This window comes from Maylandia zebra, linkage group LG4 (genome assembly GCF_041146795.1).
Source record: "Maylandia zebra isolate NMK-2024a linkage group LG4, Mzebra_GT3a, whole genome shotgun sequence".
Classification (NCBI taxonomy): Eukaryota; Metazoa; Chordata; class Actinopteri; order Cichliformes; family Cichlidae; genus Maylandia; species Maylandia zebra.
In genome coordinates, this window is record NC_135170.1 from 35,620,659 (window position 1) to 35,633,797 (window position 13,139).

General features: G+C 47.6%; 2 protein-coding genes across 2 annotated transcripts in view; both read left to right on the plus strand.

Moving 5' to 3' along the window:
* The window catches only part of cdipt (CDP-diacylglycerol--inositol 3-phosphatidyltransferase (phosphatidylinositol synthase)), a 5,492-nt gene extending 819 nt beyond the window's left edge, over window positions 1–4,673 (plus strand). Inside the window, exons 2-7 of the mRNA XM_004556456.5 lie at window positions 61–195; window positions 722–875; window positions 1,042–1,123; window positions 1,207–1,288; window positions 1,889–2,027; window positions 4,616–4,673. Of these exons, the coding sequence (XP_004556513.2) occupies window positions 61–195; window positions 722–875; window positions 1,042–1,123; window positions 1,207–1,288; window positions 1,889–2,027; window positions 4,616–4,658 (635 nt within the window). The 3' untranslated portion in view covers window positions 4,659–4,673. The remainder of the gene's footprint in view (window positions 1–60; window positions 196–721; window positions 876–1,041; window positions 1,124–1,206; window positions 1,289–1,888; window positions 2,028–4,615) is intronic.
* Window positions 4,674–5,211: 538 nt separating this feature from the next.
* maza (MYC-associated zinc finger protein a (purine-binding transcription factor)) lies at window positions 5,212–12,878 on the plus strand. The gene is made up of 8 exons (XM_004556454.5): window positions 5,212–6,383; window positions 8,005–8,155; window positions 9,269–9,660; window positions 9,949–10,205; window positions 11,070–11,133; window positions 11,325–11,496; window positions 11,583–12,057; window positions 12,162–12,878. Exons 1-7 carry the CDS (start codon window positions 6,351–6,353, stop codon window positions 11,906–11,908), a joined length of 1,395 nt encoding a protein of 464 aa, XP_004556511.1. The 5' UTR covers window positions 5,212–6,350; the 3' UTR covers window positions 11,909–12,057; window positions 12,162–12,878.
* Window positions 12,879–13,139: the final 261 nt, after the last annotated feature.

Sequence of the window (13,139 nt, forward strand, 5' to 3'; positions counted from 1 at the left end):
AAATCATTAAAACGCACTCTGTTTCTGAATAAATCTCTTCACCTTGGTTGGATCCTGCAGGTTATGCCCGGGTGGTGCTGGCCCTGATCTCCTTCTTCCTGATGCCCTGCTGCCCGTGGCCGGCCGTCTTCTGCTACCTGCTCAGCGCTCTGCTGGATGCCTTTGACGGCCATGCAGCGCGAGCGCTCAATCAGTGTATGTATTTACACGTGTGTGTGTGTGTGAGACAGACGTCCAGTTTTGACTCCTGAAGGCAGGATTTGACTGAATGTGGATTTTGTGTTGGATGGAGGACGTGTTTGTTTTCCTGATGTTTATACTGGGTGATAACCACACTCTGTATATAAAAGATGGAAGGAGTGTGGTTGGGTCATTTTAACGACTCTCACTGCTTCACAGTCATAGTGGGTCGGTGTGGTACGTTAAAAGCACGCAGTGGTGAGGTGGATCCCTCGCTGTCCAGTCAGGTGCAACATCTACCATATCTGCAGAAACACCCGCTGATGTAGGAGGACGCCCCTGAGTAGATTTCTGTATGCGTCTCAGGCCGTTTTTATGCTCGCTGTCTCGTGAGACAATCTTTGTGGGAGCTTTAGGCTGTGTTTATTTCTGCTGTAGAGTTTTAACATTGACTCAGTTGCTGCTGGAGCCTCTGCTGGACGTCAGAGGAACTGCAGCAGGTCGTGTTCTGGTCTCACGGGCCGCTCTCTGTCTGTTTCAGCCACTAAGTTCGGCGCCATGTTGGACATGCTGACTGACCGCTGCGCCACCATGTGTCTGCTGGTCAACCTATCCCTGCTCTACCCCTCCTACGCCTTCCTGTTCCAGCTCAGCATGTGTCTGGACATCGCCAGCCACTGGCTGCACCTGCACAGGTGGGCGATGTTTCTGTGGTTGTTAAGGTGAAGTCATATTTAGCTGTGTGGCCTGAACAGACTGAATCAGATCATGTTGCCCAGTGACCTGTTTTAGAGCCATGACAGGTGTAAGGACGAGGTGTTGTGCTGCGGCTGATCGTGTTTTCTTATCTGTCTTCCTCAGCTCGACTGTAAAGGGATCAGCGAGCCATAAAACCATCGACCTCTCTGGGAACGCCATCCTACGCCTCTACTACACCTCCAAGGTCTGTGTGTCGTATGATAAACGTGTCCGTGTGAATTTTAAAGGAACAGTCAGTGAACGTGTGTGTGTGTGTGTGTCCTGCAGCCAGTCCTGTTTGTGATGTGCGCCGGGAACGAGCTCTTCTTCTGCTTGCTCTACCTTCTCTATCACATCGAGGAGCCGGCAGGTAAGAGCTTATTATCCTCGTCTTCCTCACTTTCACAGGTGAGACTGAGTTTGGACATCAGTGTTTACGGATCAAAGTTGTTTTAGTCGATTAAGATTCTTGTCGACTAAAATCTAATGTGGATTCAGTTAAAGTGTAAAGTTTGTTTTTGCTGGTCAGAGTTTCGGTTTATTTTCTTTGACATCGAGTGTGAACGTGTTCGTACGTCTGCTCGTCTCTTCCTCGCGAGTGTCCTTGTTTTGTTGTGTGTTCAGCAGAGATCGTGGGAGCTAGCTTCTGATTGGCTCACGTCCAAACTCATCCCACCTTTCTGCACACCTTTATTAGTTCTGATTGGATCTCATCTTTCCAGAACATTTTCATCTTATTTTTTATTTGTTGATGAAAGTGTTGATAAATGTCATGGTGGTTGTTCTCTGCGAGTGTTAGTCGAGTTCTCGTTTTTGGTTAATTAAAGCTGTGAGTCATGCTGAGCTTCTTTAGCAGAGTCCTGCTGTTAAAATCCAGAGCTGGGAATGTTAACGTGTTCAGGTGCTGAACAGGAAACTCATCGTTCCTCTGAGTCTGATGTTAAACTTGAGTCGCTGCATTTCTCCACAGGCTGGCTCTACTGGCTGCAGGGGCTCTGCGGGATCATCTGCCTGCTCAAGTCCGGCATCAGCGTCCTGCACCTCATCACCGCCTCCAAGAACATGGCCGCCATTGATGCCGCCGAGCGGGAGAAGGCCTTGAAGATGAAGTAAGAGGTCACGGGGAGGCGGCGAGAGCTGCAACAGCATCAGCAGATCCGTCGCGCTTTCACTTATTGTTGTTTTCTTAAAGGGAAAGTTTGTCAGACCGACACGGATTCTGACCAAATATGGAGAAAAATATTCCGAATCCACGGCGCAGCCTTTAAATCACAACATAAGCTCATAATGCAAACTTAAAGGACGACACGCACAGTTACATGTATGATAAACGGACAGGTCCCCGGTTACCGCTCTCCTGTTTTATTACGCTAACGTGAGAGGCGTGTCCGTCGGTGATGACAGCGAGAGCTAACGCAGGTGTTCTTTATTTTTCCGTTAAAGCTGAAACGAGCCGACGATTCGTATCAGATTTATCGAGTACACCTAATCAAATGTTGCTCATTCTCACTGCCACACTTTCTCAGTTTTACATCATAGCAATAATTAAAAAAACATCTGAACGCTTTAAAAAAACAACAACAAATTTTTAAATTAAATATTTAAGTTTGAACAGACAAATACGGAGGACCAAAAGTCAAAAAGGAATTTAAAAATCACTAAAAGAATAAGAAGTAATGTTAATAATGACTGTAGTCAGGAAAAATAATGTTGCTGCTATCTGCTAATGTGTTTATACATCCATCAATATTGAAATCTAGAAAGAAAAGTAAATACAGAAATAAGAGGAGTGACTAAAGTCCGGCCAAAATAAATGAGGCGCGATCTGAAAGGACAAATATGTAAATAAAGAAGCAAATAAATAATTATTACAAAAGTAAACAAAAACTCAACCTTTTTTTTGGGAGGGGAGGGCATTCTTAGTCCTCCGTATCTGAATATCAATGTTCCAAATTGTTGTTGTTGTTGTTGTTGTTGTTGTTGTTGTTGTTGTTGTTATCATCATTATTATTATTATTATTATTTTCCCATTTTACTGACCAAACTATTAACAACATGAAAAAATGAAAATACAGATCAAATACAGATTATTGTAATTACTATTATTGCTGTTATTTTTAGTATTATTATTATTGTTGTAATTATGCGTCATTTCCAGGTGTGTAGCAGCAGGATTGTGAGGACAGACTTCTGCCTGTTGTTAGGTCGAGGTCGTCGGCTCAGTGATTGTGATTAATTGACAGATGATTGATGGGAGGCTCAGTCTGAAGCTGAGAGGAGGCGGGCCGTTCGGTCTGACTGGACGCACCTGTGCAGGTGTGCGTGTAGATGATGTCATGACTCAGTGGTGTCTGTCAGAAGGCCTGAGGCTCTTTCCTGGACACCGACTTTTTTATTCGGAGGAAAAACTCCTGGTGTGTTTAAATGAATGAGGAGCAGCTGACGATGTGTAGCGCCCATTAACCGTCCGAAGTCGCCTCCACCGTGACCGTCAGGCTGGTTACCGACACGTTAATGGTAAAATCTAAATTCTAATGCTTATTCCACTCTCTGAAAATCCACTTTTTATTCCTTATTTAGATGTTTTTTATTTGTGAAGACGAAACCGTCCCTGAAATGATGACACGACCAAAAGCTTAAATATTCCTCTCACCTTTCGTTCTGTTCCTGCGCCTCACTTCCTGTTCCTGCTGATGCTTGGCTGATTAGACGGAGGCTGAGCAGTAGCTGGGCTCGTTTTATTTTAGTGCTAGGAGAGGAAGCGTCTCCTCTGTCAGAAACTGTACGTTTACCTCACCTGAGGAGCACCAAGTGTTACCTGTGTGTGTCGCTTTGACGGAGCCAATCAGAGAGCGTGCTGAAATCCGCATACTGTATTTGCTAGAATGTATTAATATGAAATATATATATCGACCTGAAAGCAAAGTTTGATGTTCTATTTAAAAGGAAATAATGTTGTAATTTAAATATTTGATGCTGGTTTTGTTTGCTTGGTTTGAATTTACTGTAAAAAATAAAAAAAAAAGTTGCAAAAGAAAAACGTTGTGTTCAATAAAAAAATTCAGATTTGTATTTAAACTTTTCTCCTTCGAGTCAGTTTGGACTCCACGAGCTGTCGGTTTGATTGGTTCTGCTTTTCAGCGTTGAAGACGAGTGCAGAGCTTCCACAGCTGCTGTTCTGTCCTCTGCACTTTGACCTTCAGTTATTTCTTCCTGTTCCATATCACATCAGATCTTTATTTTTTGGTAAATTCTTGTTCTACTGAAGCCAAAGAGTTTAACACAACCTGAACGACTTAAACGGGGAACAGCTCAAGAATCTAAAAGTGTGAAATAAAGGAGCCGAGCATGAAATGAGCAGACTGGGTTTATTTTAACATGAATTCATGCTGTCATAATACTGCATGTTCATACTGACGCTGTGGGGACGTGATCGCGAGAACATCTGCACGTCAGCTCTGAATGACAGCGCTGATGCACAGTTATGGATGCCTGAACACATCTGGATTCATGGTGAGACACAAACACAGACCCGGTGTGGGCCGAAGAGAGCTGAGGGAAGTAACCAGCCTGCAGCTTGATCATATAACCACTGTAATTTATATAAAACCAGTTTCTTAAAAGTCCTGAACAGAAGCTGAATGTTGACTTAAGCTGTGATTCGTCCACAGATCATCGTTTTTCTTTTATATTCCAGAAACGGTCAAAATGTGGGAGTGTCCCTGCAGGTGGACGGGTAATAAAACTGCTGAGCAGCCACTTAAAGAGGGGCACCTGGTCACTCCACCTGGACCTGCAGGGCCACGGGACAGCTGGGCTTCTCTTTAAAACGTCTGCAGAAGTGCAGCTGCCTGCGATTGTTTTTCTGTATTTCAGCCTGGAGACCCGAGGGCCCGCCTTCACCTTCCATTCAGTCTGACATTAAAAATAAAACAGCTGTTTTCATCTGAATATTAGTGCTGACACGTTCCTCACTTTGAGAGAAAATCACATCAACGTTATTTATTACAACAGCGGGAAATTCCTGTTACACCAGCCAACGACAAAATGAACAAATAAAAGTTCAGTCAGCACAAGTATAACTAAATAAAATGGAAGTGACAATTTTATAAACAAGGTAAACAAAATTTTTAAAAAGTAAATAAAATACCTCAATGAATGAAGTAAATCAAAATAAAAGAATAAAATTAGTTTAATAAGTGTGAAGAAAGCAGGAAATGGCATTTAGCGTTACAGGAGCTGAGGATAACTGCACTACAATGGCTGAACAAAAAAATAATAAAATCCAGCTGTGCTCATTTAAGGTCGAGCGGATTCGTGGGGATGTCCTTCGTGTCGTGGCTGTGTTACTGTCAGCACTCAATCGTGCAGTAAGTCCGCCGGAGACGGGAATTTAGAGTCGTTTGAATGGAGTCTGGCGGGCCGCGCGGTGTGGCCCGTTCACGGACGGACGTCATGTGTTTTGAGGTTACATCCAGCTGTTGCACTTGCGCGCATCGTTACCTTTAAGATGCTCGGGGATAAAGGCTCATTTTAGCCGAACCCGACACCATTTTACCGGAGAGTTTGGCGCGAACGCGGCTCGGATCACCGCCTGCCACCTCTTCCCCGCAGCGCAGCGCCAGTTTTCGGGTTCCTTTAAGCGAAGTGGCGGAGTTAACGGCCGAGCTGATCCCATAAATGTCGGATTTGATTATCTGTCGGCCTACCGAGAAGTGGCGGGGGCGAGAGGGACGGCGCGGCACGAGACGAGCCGAGACGGGGTCCGCGAGGAGGGTGCACACGCCAAATACTTTCCCTTTAAAGCAGAGAGGGACAGAGGGGGTGAAGAAGAGATAAAAAAAAAGAAAAGGAAGAAAGAGCGAAGGGAGGGAGCGCGAGGGAGCGGGTTTGAAAAAAACAGAAAGATGTCATCCTGTCGATTCAGACACCGAGGCGGAGCCACGGACCGCGGCCGACCGGGAGCGCTCTAGCCGGGGGACGAGCCCTACGCAACTCCGAGGCTCGGAAGCCGACGCTGCGGCCTTGTCGGAGCTATAAACGAGTCCCGAACAGCCGCTGCTATGATTAGCACGTCTCGACTGCTCGGCTTCGCCATTAAAATACTTTGCATGCAGATTTTTATTCCAGTCGACATAAGCAAATTAAATTAAACCGCACCATTAAAGCAAGTACGCATGAGACCAACCATTCTGTCGCATTTACAGAAGCATCTGCTCAGTGACTGTTTAGCTGCCATATTAACTCCTGCCTCTCGGAGGCTTCTTCTCTAAGAAGTGTCAGGGCTTTGGGACTCATTTCCCCTGTCGGTGGAGGGGAGCTGCCATACAGGCCTCGCGTTTTGTTTTCACAGCAGCTCCCGGAGCTTTTCTACCTCCCCCTCCTCCACCTCCTCCTCCTCCTCTTCGGTCCCCAGCTGGGTCTCCTTCAGGATGGACACCTCCTGGAGTAATTTCCTCTTTCAGGTGAGTGCTAAATTCCCGTGGCTGCTGCGTGGTTTGGGCTTTTTGAGGGCGGGTGGGGGCCGTTGGGCTTTGCTGCAGGTGGGGAGGTCACGGAGGGGTCAGGGGGGAGTTGTTGGTGTGGATCCCCTTGTCTCCACTTTGATCCTGCTGACCTCTCACCCGGGGCACTGCCTCCTTATTTAACCTGTCAGTCCCCTGAAAGTGAGAGAAGGATTTGTGTTTGTCCTCACTGATTCTTATATATCACTCTTCTGCTGTCCTGGAGCACTCAGAGCGCTTTACCCATTCACACAAGCGCCTACTGACAGTCACACACATCCATACACCGGAGAGCAACTTGGGGTGCAGACTAGGAGGACCAGCCACCAACCTTCCTGCTCTACCTCCTGAGCTACAGCCACTCTGCATGAACCCTTTAGGGGGCAAATAAATACTTTAGAAACACTCCTCGACCCGCTTTAGTTTGTAATCGAACTTCATGTTGAACAACAGTGTAAGTAAAAGTGTTTTACTTTTGGCCAAAGTATCGAAGCACATGACAGACTATCATCTTCTTCTCATGCTTCCATAAGACCCATGAAGCATAAACTGGTTCTGCAGCTCTGCTGTGGCAGGTTTGTGTGAAGTAAAAACAAATTAGGCCAAGCGAAATATTTTTTGCACTTTGATTGTGACCTATAACCTCTGAAGGCTGGTTTCTAATTAGCCAGGCAGTGCTAAAACAAAAAGACGAGAAGAAAGCCGTTCTGAGAGGCCGGATGTTCCCACGTCTGAGCTCTGAGCTGTTTCTCTTACGGAGAGAAACTTTTCAGCGCACTGTTAAAAAATGTGGGCAAATGTGTCGTTGTGGTCTGATGAGGCCAAGGTTGAACTTTTTGGCCGTATTTGTGAAAGCTGCAGAAACAGAAACAACACCGTGCATCACTGAACGAATGCACGGCCATGGCAAAGCACGGTGGTGGCACCATCGTGCTACCGGGCGTCTGCTAGAAAGCTGAAGATGAAATCTGTGGGGTGACCTGAAGAGGGCGCTGCACAGGGCTGACCGATACTGAGCTCTTTTTGTAAGCAAAAGAAATTTGGGCTGTCAGACTCCTGCATGACGTCAGGTTATTGTAACCCATCACAGAACCTCGGGGATCTTATCGTCATCCTTCAAAGCTTAGACGGGTCACAGAGCTTTGCATTGCTCCAGACGGAGCTGATGTTTCCAGATGTGCCGTGGTTTACTGAGAGCCGAGCGCTCTCCTGCACTCTGCACGTCTCACCGATGAAGTCCTCCACAGAGCTGTCAGCCTGGAGATCATTCAGAAAATGTTATGTTGTTTCGGGCCAGGACCTTCTCCCTCTGCATTCAGCTCGCCCTCTTACGCCTGATGTTACACCTGTCGTCATTGTCATCAAAACTTTAATCATTAATGTCCTTTTTGATGCATTTAATGACACATTCAGTCATTTATAGATGTTGGTTTACTTTGTAGACACTTTTGGTCCTCCATAGGGCCACGCCCTCACCTGCCCTGTGTACACTGTTACAGTAAATAAGCTTCCATTGAGCCTGGATGTTCCAGGTGTAAATGGCTGTGTGTTGATTCAGATGTTTCTCACTGACCTCCGGCAGACGCCTCCGACTCAGAGTCAGCCCGAGACGCCGCTACAGTCGGAGCTGCTGCCGGAGCTGACCGGCTCGGCTCAGAGTCCTCCGGGCGAGCACATCGTGACACCGCCGTCCACCGTCGACACGGCCGCCCTGAGCGAGGAGCCGCTGCCAGGTGAGGATGGGGCGGGGTTTAAACCTCGTCACTGACGTGTTTTGAAGTTGTTCAAACAGGCCGATATTGACGTTTTTAAAGGTTATCTTCTGAACTCTGGGCTTTTATTGCAGCGTCAGCAGTTTGGTTATCAGTGGGAGATGTTATTTTTCTGCACGCTTATCACAGAGTCAGAGTTCACGAGCAGAAAACAGGCTTCATGTTTGTGGTTTATGTCCTCTGATTTACTTCAGAGTATCAGTGACTTTAGCAGCACGCTGGGCTCTTCTGTGTAGACAGTTTTTACTGGATGTACAGGAGACGTTTGAGCTGTGAGGGGAAACCAGACACCCAAAAGTTTCACTAATCAGCCTGTTTACAGAAACACAAGAAAGAACATTTTTGAGGTTAGAGCTGCAAAATAAATACATTCATTAAAACTCGCATGTTTTTCATTTTCATATTTATCAGGTTTGACGTGTTTTCTCTTCCAGAAACAGGAACAGTTTTCTTTTTATTGTGGTAACAGAAAAATGATTATAATAATTATTATTGTTATGACTGAAGATTACAGCTGCAAATGTTACGTGCAGTACAAAGTTGTTAAATTGTTAAATATACAGTATATTTAACAATATTAAAAAAGTGACACATTTGGTCACATTATTCAAGCCCAAAAATGTTGAATGATTTTACTCAGATCTGCAGAATTCATTGAAATTATTTAAATTTCTCCAGAAAAGTCCTCCATACACTCTGCACAACATTGTGTTTTTTAGCAGTTGATTGGTTTGATTTGTTGCTAAGCAGCAGGGTTTCCCTGTATTATGGCACAATATTTCACATAATGGTTAAAAATGGTGCCAGTTATTTGTGTTGACACTTTTTGTCCCCCATACATGAGTACGGCTCAGTTTTCCGTAGATTGTAAATCAACAAAGAAATAAACACTTGAGGAATTTATCTTTTTTTTGTTTGTGTTTGTTGTGTTAGAGCTCAGTTTGTCCTCTAACAGTTTACAAACCAGTGTTACAGGATTAGTTTGAAGTCAGTAAATTACCGACGTTTCTTCAGACAAATGTTAAACTCAGAGTGCACTGACTGTGACTAAAATGTGACTTTAATGTCCGCCAGTCAAACCGCTCACCAAGCCGAGCCGGCCCGCCCACATCTGCGCCACCTGCAACAAGGAGTTCAAGAACAGCTACAACCTGCGGCGGCACCAGTCGGTGCACACGGGCATCAAGATGAAGGATCGGGCGGCCCGGGAGAAGGAGGACGGAGCGAAGGCCGGCCGGGTGGAGAAGCAGACGGTCCCGCTCTCCCTCCTCCACCTCGCCCTGCCCCCGCAGCAGCCTCCTCCCCCTCCCGCGGCTCCCGGCCAAGAGACCCTCCCCCAGCCCGGCCAGCACGTCAACCAGGAGGGCCAGCCGGTGTCTGTGTCCATCGCCCCGGCAACAGTAACCATGGCTGCGCCGCCTCAGCCCATCCAGGCAGCCGTTGTTGTCGTTGGGTCCATGGAGCAGGTGGGTTCACCGGGAAGAGAGCCAGAGAGTAAGGCCAAGATTAAAGGACCATTCAGGGCCTTTTGATGCCAGCGGCAGCTGCAGGAAGTGTCCAGAAACATGGCCGCTGACATTCACGGTTATAAACACACAATTTGAATTAAATCTTTGTGGATCAAAACATCAGAAAACCTCAGACGAGCATCATAATCAGCTAGTGTTGATGCCGGGAGCAGAGAGAGGCCCTCTGACAGCAGGAAAAGACTTCAGAGTGTATTTACGACTGAACTTCTCTGCCTCTTCCCGCAGAATCCCAATCCTAATCCCATTCCCAGCACCAATCAGGTGAGGAAGAACCACGCCTGCGAGGCCTGTGGAAAGGCCTTCAGGGACGTCTACCACCTCAACCGCCACCGGCTGTCCCACTCGGACGAGAAGCCGTACTCCTGCCCCATCTGCCAGCAGCGCTTCAAGAGGAAAGACAGGATGAGCTACCATGTGCGCTCGCACCAGGGCGGCGTGGAGAAGCCGTACATCTGCCCGCACTGCGCCAAGGCCTTTTCTCGGTACGAGCGCCATCCGCTCCTCGGGCAGCGTTAACTCCTCACAGAGAGCTCGTTTATGTAACCGCTCACATTTAGCAGTTGCAACACCATGAAAGATGTAGATGTGACTGTTTTGTGGTTATTTAGGACTCTATGTCCTGATGAGCTTCTGATCTTAGCCTCTGATTTCAAGTCTCATTGAACACAAACTGATGAGAACAGGAAAACAAAGACGAGTTGTTTGAGTCCCCCCGTTTCAGTCCTAACATCCGAAAGAGAAAATGGGAACAGCTCGACTTGATTTGCTCACAGCTGCCTCGTCCCTCTTCTATATACAGTTTATGCTGCTTCACGACTTTAGTGCCTGAACCTGTGAAGTCATCAGGAAGCTGTTCACTCAGCTCGTCCAAGTGAACTGAAGCAGTGTCCCCACACACCACAGCTCATAAGTTAGAACCATTTCATAACCAGACTTTATACAGCCAGACTTCCTGTAGCAAACACACACTGTAAATAAAAGATGGCTGCAACCACCATGATGTCATCCGTCAGTTTCTTTACTCTGGATTTTAGCTTTATAGTTGCCGTCATGTTGGTTGTTTGTAGCCAGCACACAGACACCTGCCGATTAGTAACATCCAATCGTAATCCCAGAATCTCACCTAAGCTGGAGCTCAGAGAGCGGCCATATGATTGGTCAGATGATGTCATTAAAAAAGCTCCATTGGCACAAACACGGTCCAGTTCAGGTGAAGCCTAGCACACAGTTAGCAGCTACAGCCGCCTGTCAGTCAAAGAGGCCCCGCCCCTAATAATGCTTTAAACCTTAATACAATTTAAACAGTTAGTAAAAAACATGAATCTCATTCTTGTTTGCATTTTCAGACCGGACCACCTCAACAGTCACGTGCGACAGGTGCACTCCACAGAGAGGCCGTTCAAGTGCACGGTAACACCTGTTTCCTGTTTCTAAACCAGCACCGCCAGTCCTGCATTCAGAAAACCACAACATCAAAATTTCAATAAAAAGCATCAAATTTTACATTTAGAACATTTCGTCCTCTTAAGTGTTTTGATAAGCAACTACGTCTTATTTTGAAAATTTCACTCGTTTCATCCACGCCTTCCTGTTTTCTGCAGACGTGCACGTCAGCGTTTGCCACACGGGATCGCCTCCGTGCTCACCTGATTCGCCACGAGGAGAAGGTGCCGTGTCACATCTGCGGGAAGCTGCTGTCGGCCGCTTACATCACCGACCACATGCGGGTCCACAACCAATCACAGCACCACGCCTGCCACCTCTGCAACCGCAGTAAGACACGGCTGCGTCACGAGAAAGCACCACTGACAGTCCGCCATCACCCCGCCTTCACGTGTCTGTGTGCTCTTGTCCCGCAGGCTTCACCACCCTTACCTACCTGCGCGTCCACGCCCAGAAGCACCACGGCCAGGAGTGGAAGGAGAGCGGCGGGGCGCGGGGGGCTTTCGGCGGGACCGGGGCCGGCGGCGTGCTGCTCTGCCAGCTGTGCGGGGTACAGTGCAAGACGGCCACGCAGCTCCAGGGTCACATGGGCACCCACGCCAACCAGGGCGACCCCACCCCCGACCAGACGAGCACGGGGCCCGTGGGCACCACCAGCGTGGCGGTCACGGTGTCCAGTGCTAGCACAGTGGGACTGCTGGTCACTGACTGCTCCGGTATCGCCCCGCAGCCCCACAGCTAGCACGCTGGGGGGCGAGTGGGGGCAGGGGAGAGCTGGGGTGGGACTGCAGGGAAGGGGATCAGGGGCGGAGGTGGGGTGGAGTCGAGGGGGGAGTCGCAGGAGTCGAGGCAAAAGGAAGCAAGGACACGTAGGAGGAGCCACCGGAGCAGGTGTGTGGATCCATTCTGCTCATTAATGGCGCCATGTTTGTAGTCCTGGACTCTGCTGCACCTTTTTTTATGAAATGAGGTGAGCTTTGATTTTTCTGTCTCAGGTTGTTTCCTGCCACATCTGGATGGAGAGTGCCACGACTTCTCCGTGGCTCTGTGAGGACAGCGACCTCGGTTTGTTCCCGCGACGCCCACCTCTGTCAGCTGACCGGCCTCCAGCACTGGGAGGCGCTCTCTGCGTTCACACTACCGACTCTGGAGTCCTGCACAACAGAGGACCCATCAGTTATTAACTAATGTGTGTTTTTATTCTCCTGGCTTGGCGCTTAGCTGTTATCATCACTTCATTGTTTTCATTTTCAGCCGCTCTTGATTTTTGTAAAGCCGCCGTCGCCATTTTTACACCATTTCTGATCCATGATATCCGTGTTTAACACCAGGAAACTGGCCCAGAGACCTCAGTAACACCATTTATCTCATTTTCTCTTCTAATTTATTGCCAAGTGGTGTCCGGTTTGCCTTTGAGTGGGGAGCGGGTGTTTCTGACGGCCCACGCTGTACATACACACTTTTATAAAGCAGATAACGGCAGACCGATAGTTGTTTGTGGATATTCCCCCTGAACACTGAATGTGCATAACTTCTCTGCTTCGTATGATCTTCGTTCTTACTCTGGATGCTGATTTGTAACTCTTGAACTTGCCATGTAATTTGTAGCTACCTTGGTGACACATTTTCTGTGGCTGTGCATATTGATTGTACTTGATGCATAGTGCATAGCGCCTCGTTACTGTTACTGTATTAAAAGGCAGTAAAACGCACGTGTGGACTCGAGTTCAGGTCATCTTCACAGTGTCTGAGTGGGTGCTGAATGTGGATGTTTCATCTGAAGCACTGAAACAAGTTAAAGGTGTCGGTGAACCGGCTCAGAAAAGCTAACGGGCCCGTTAGCTCCGATTTAGCAGCTCGTAATGTTTCTATTCAGTCTGAGCCTCAGACTGAGGTGAGATAGCGCTAACTTATGCTCAGGACTTTTCTTCCTTAAATATGAATCCATTTGTCTGCTGCGTCCCCCGTGTTTG

Excerpts from the sequence above, each read along its gene's own strand:
- maza (XM_004556454.5), top strand. The coding sequence starts at position 6,351 with ATGGACACCTCCTGGAGTAATTTCCTCTTTCAG. Across the intron at positions 8,156-9,268 it reads GAGCGAGGAGCCGCTGCCAG|TCAAACCGCTCACCAAGCCG; the intron begins GTGAGGATGGGG and ends AATGTCCGCCAG. Across the intron at positions 11,497-11,582 it reads CTGCCACCTCTGCAACCGCA|GCTTCACCACCCTTACCTAC; the intron begins GTAAGACACGGC and ends CTTGTCCCGCAG.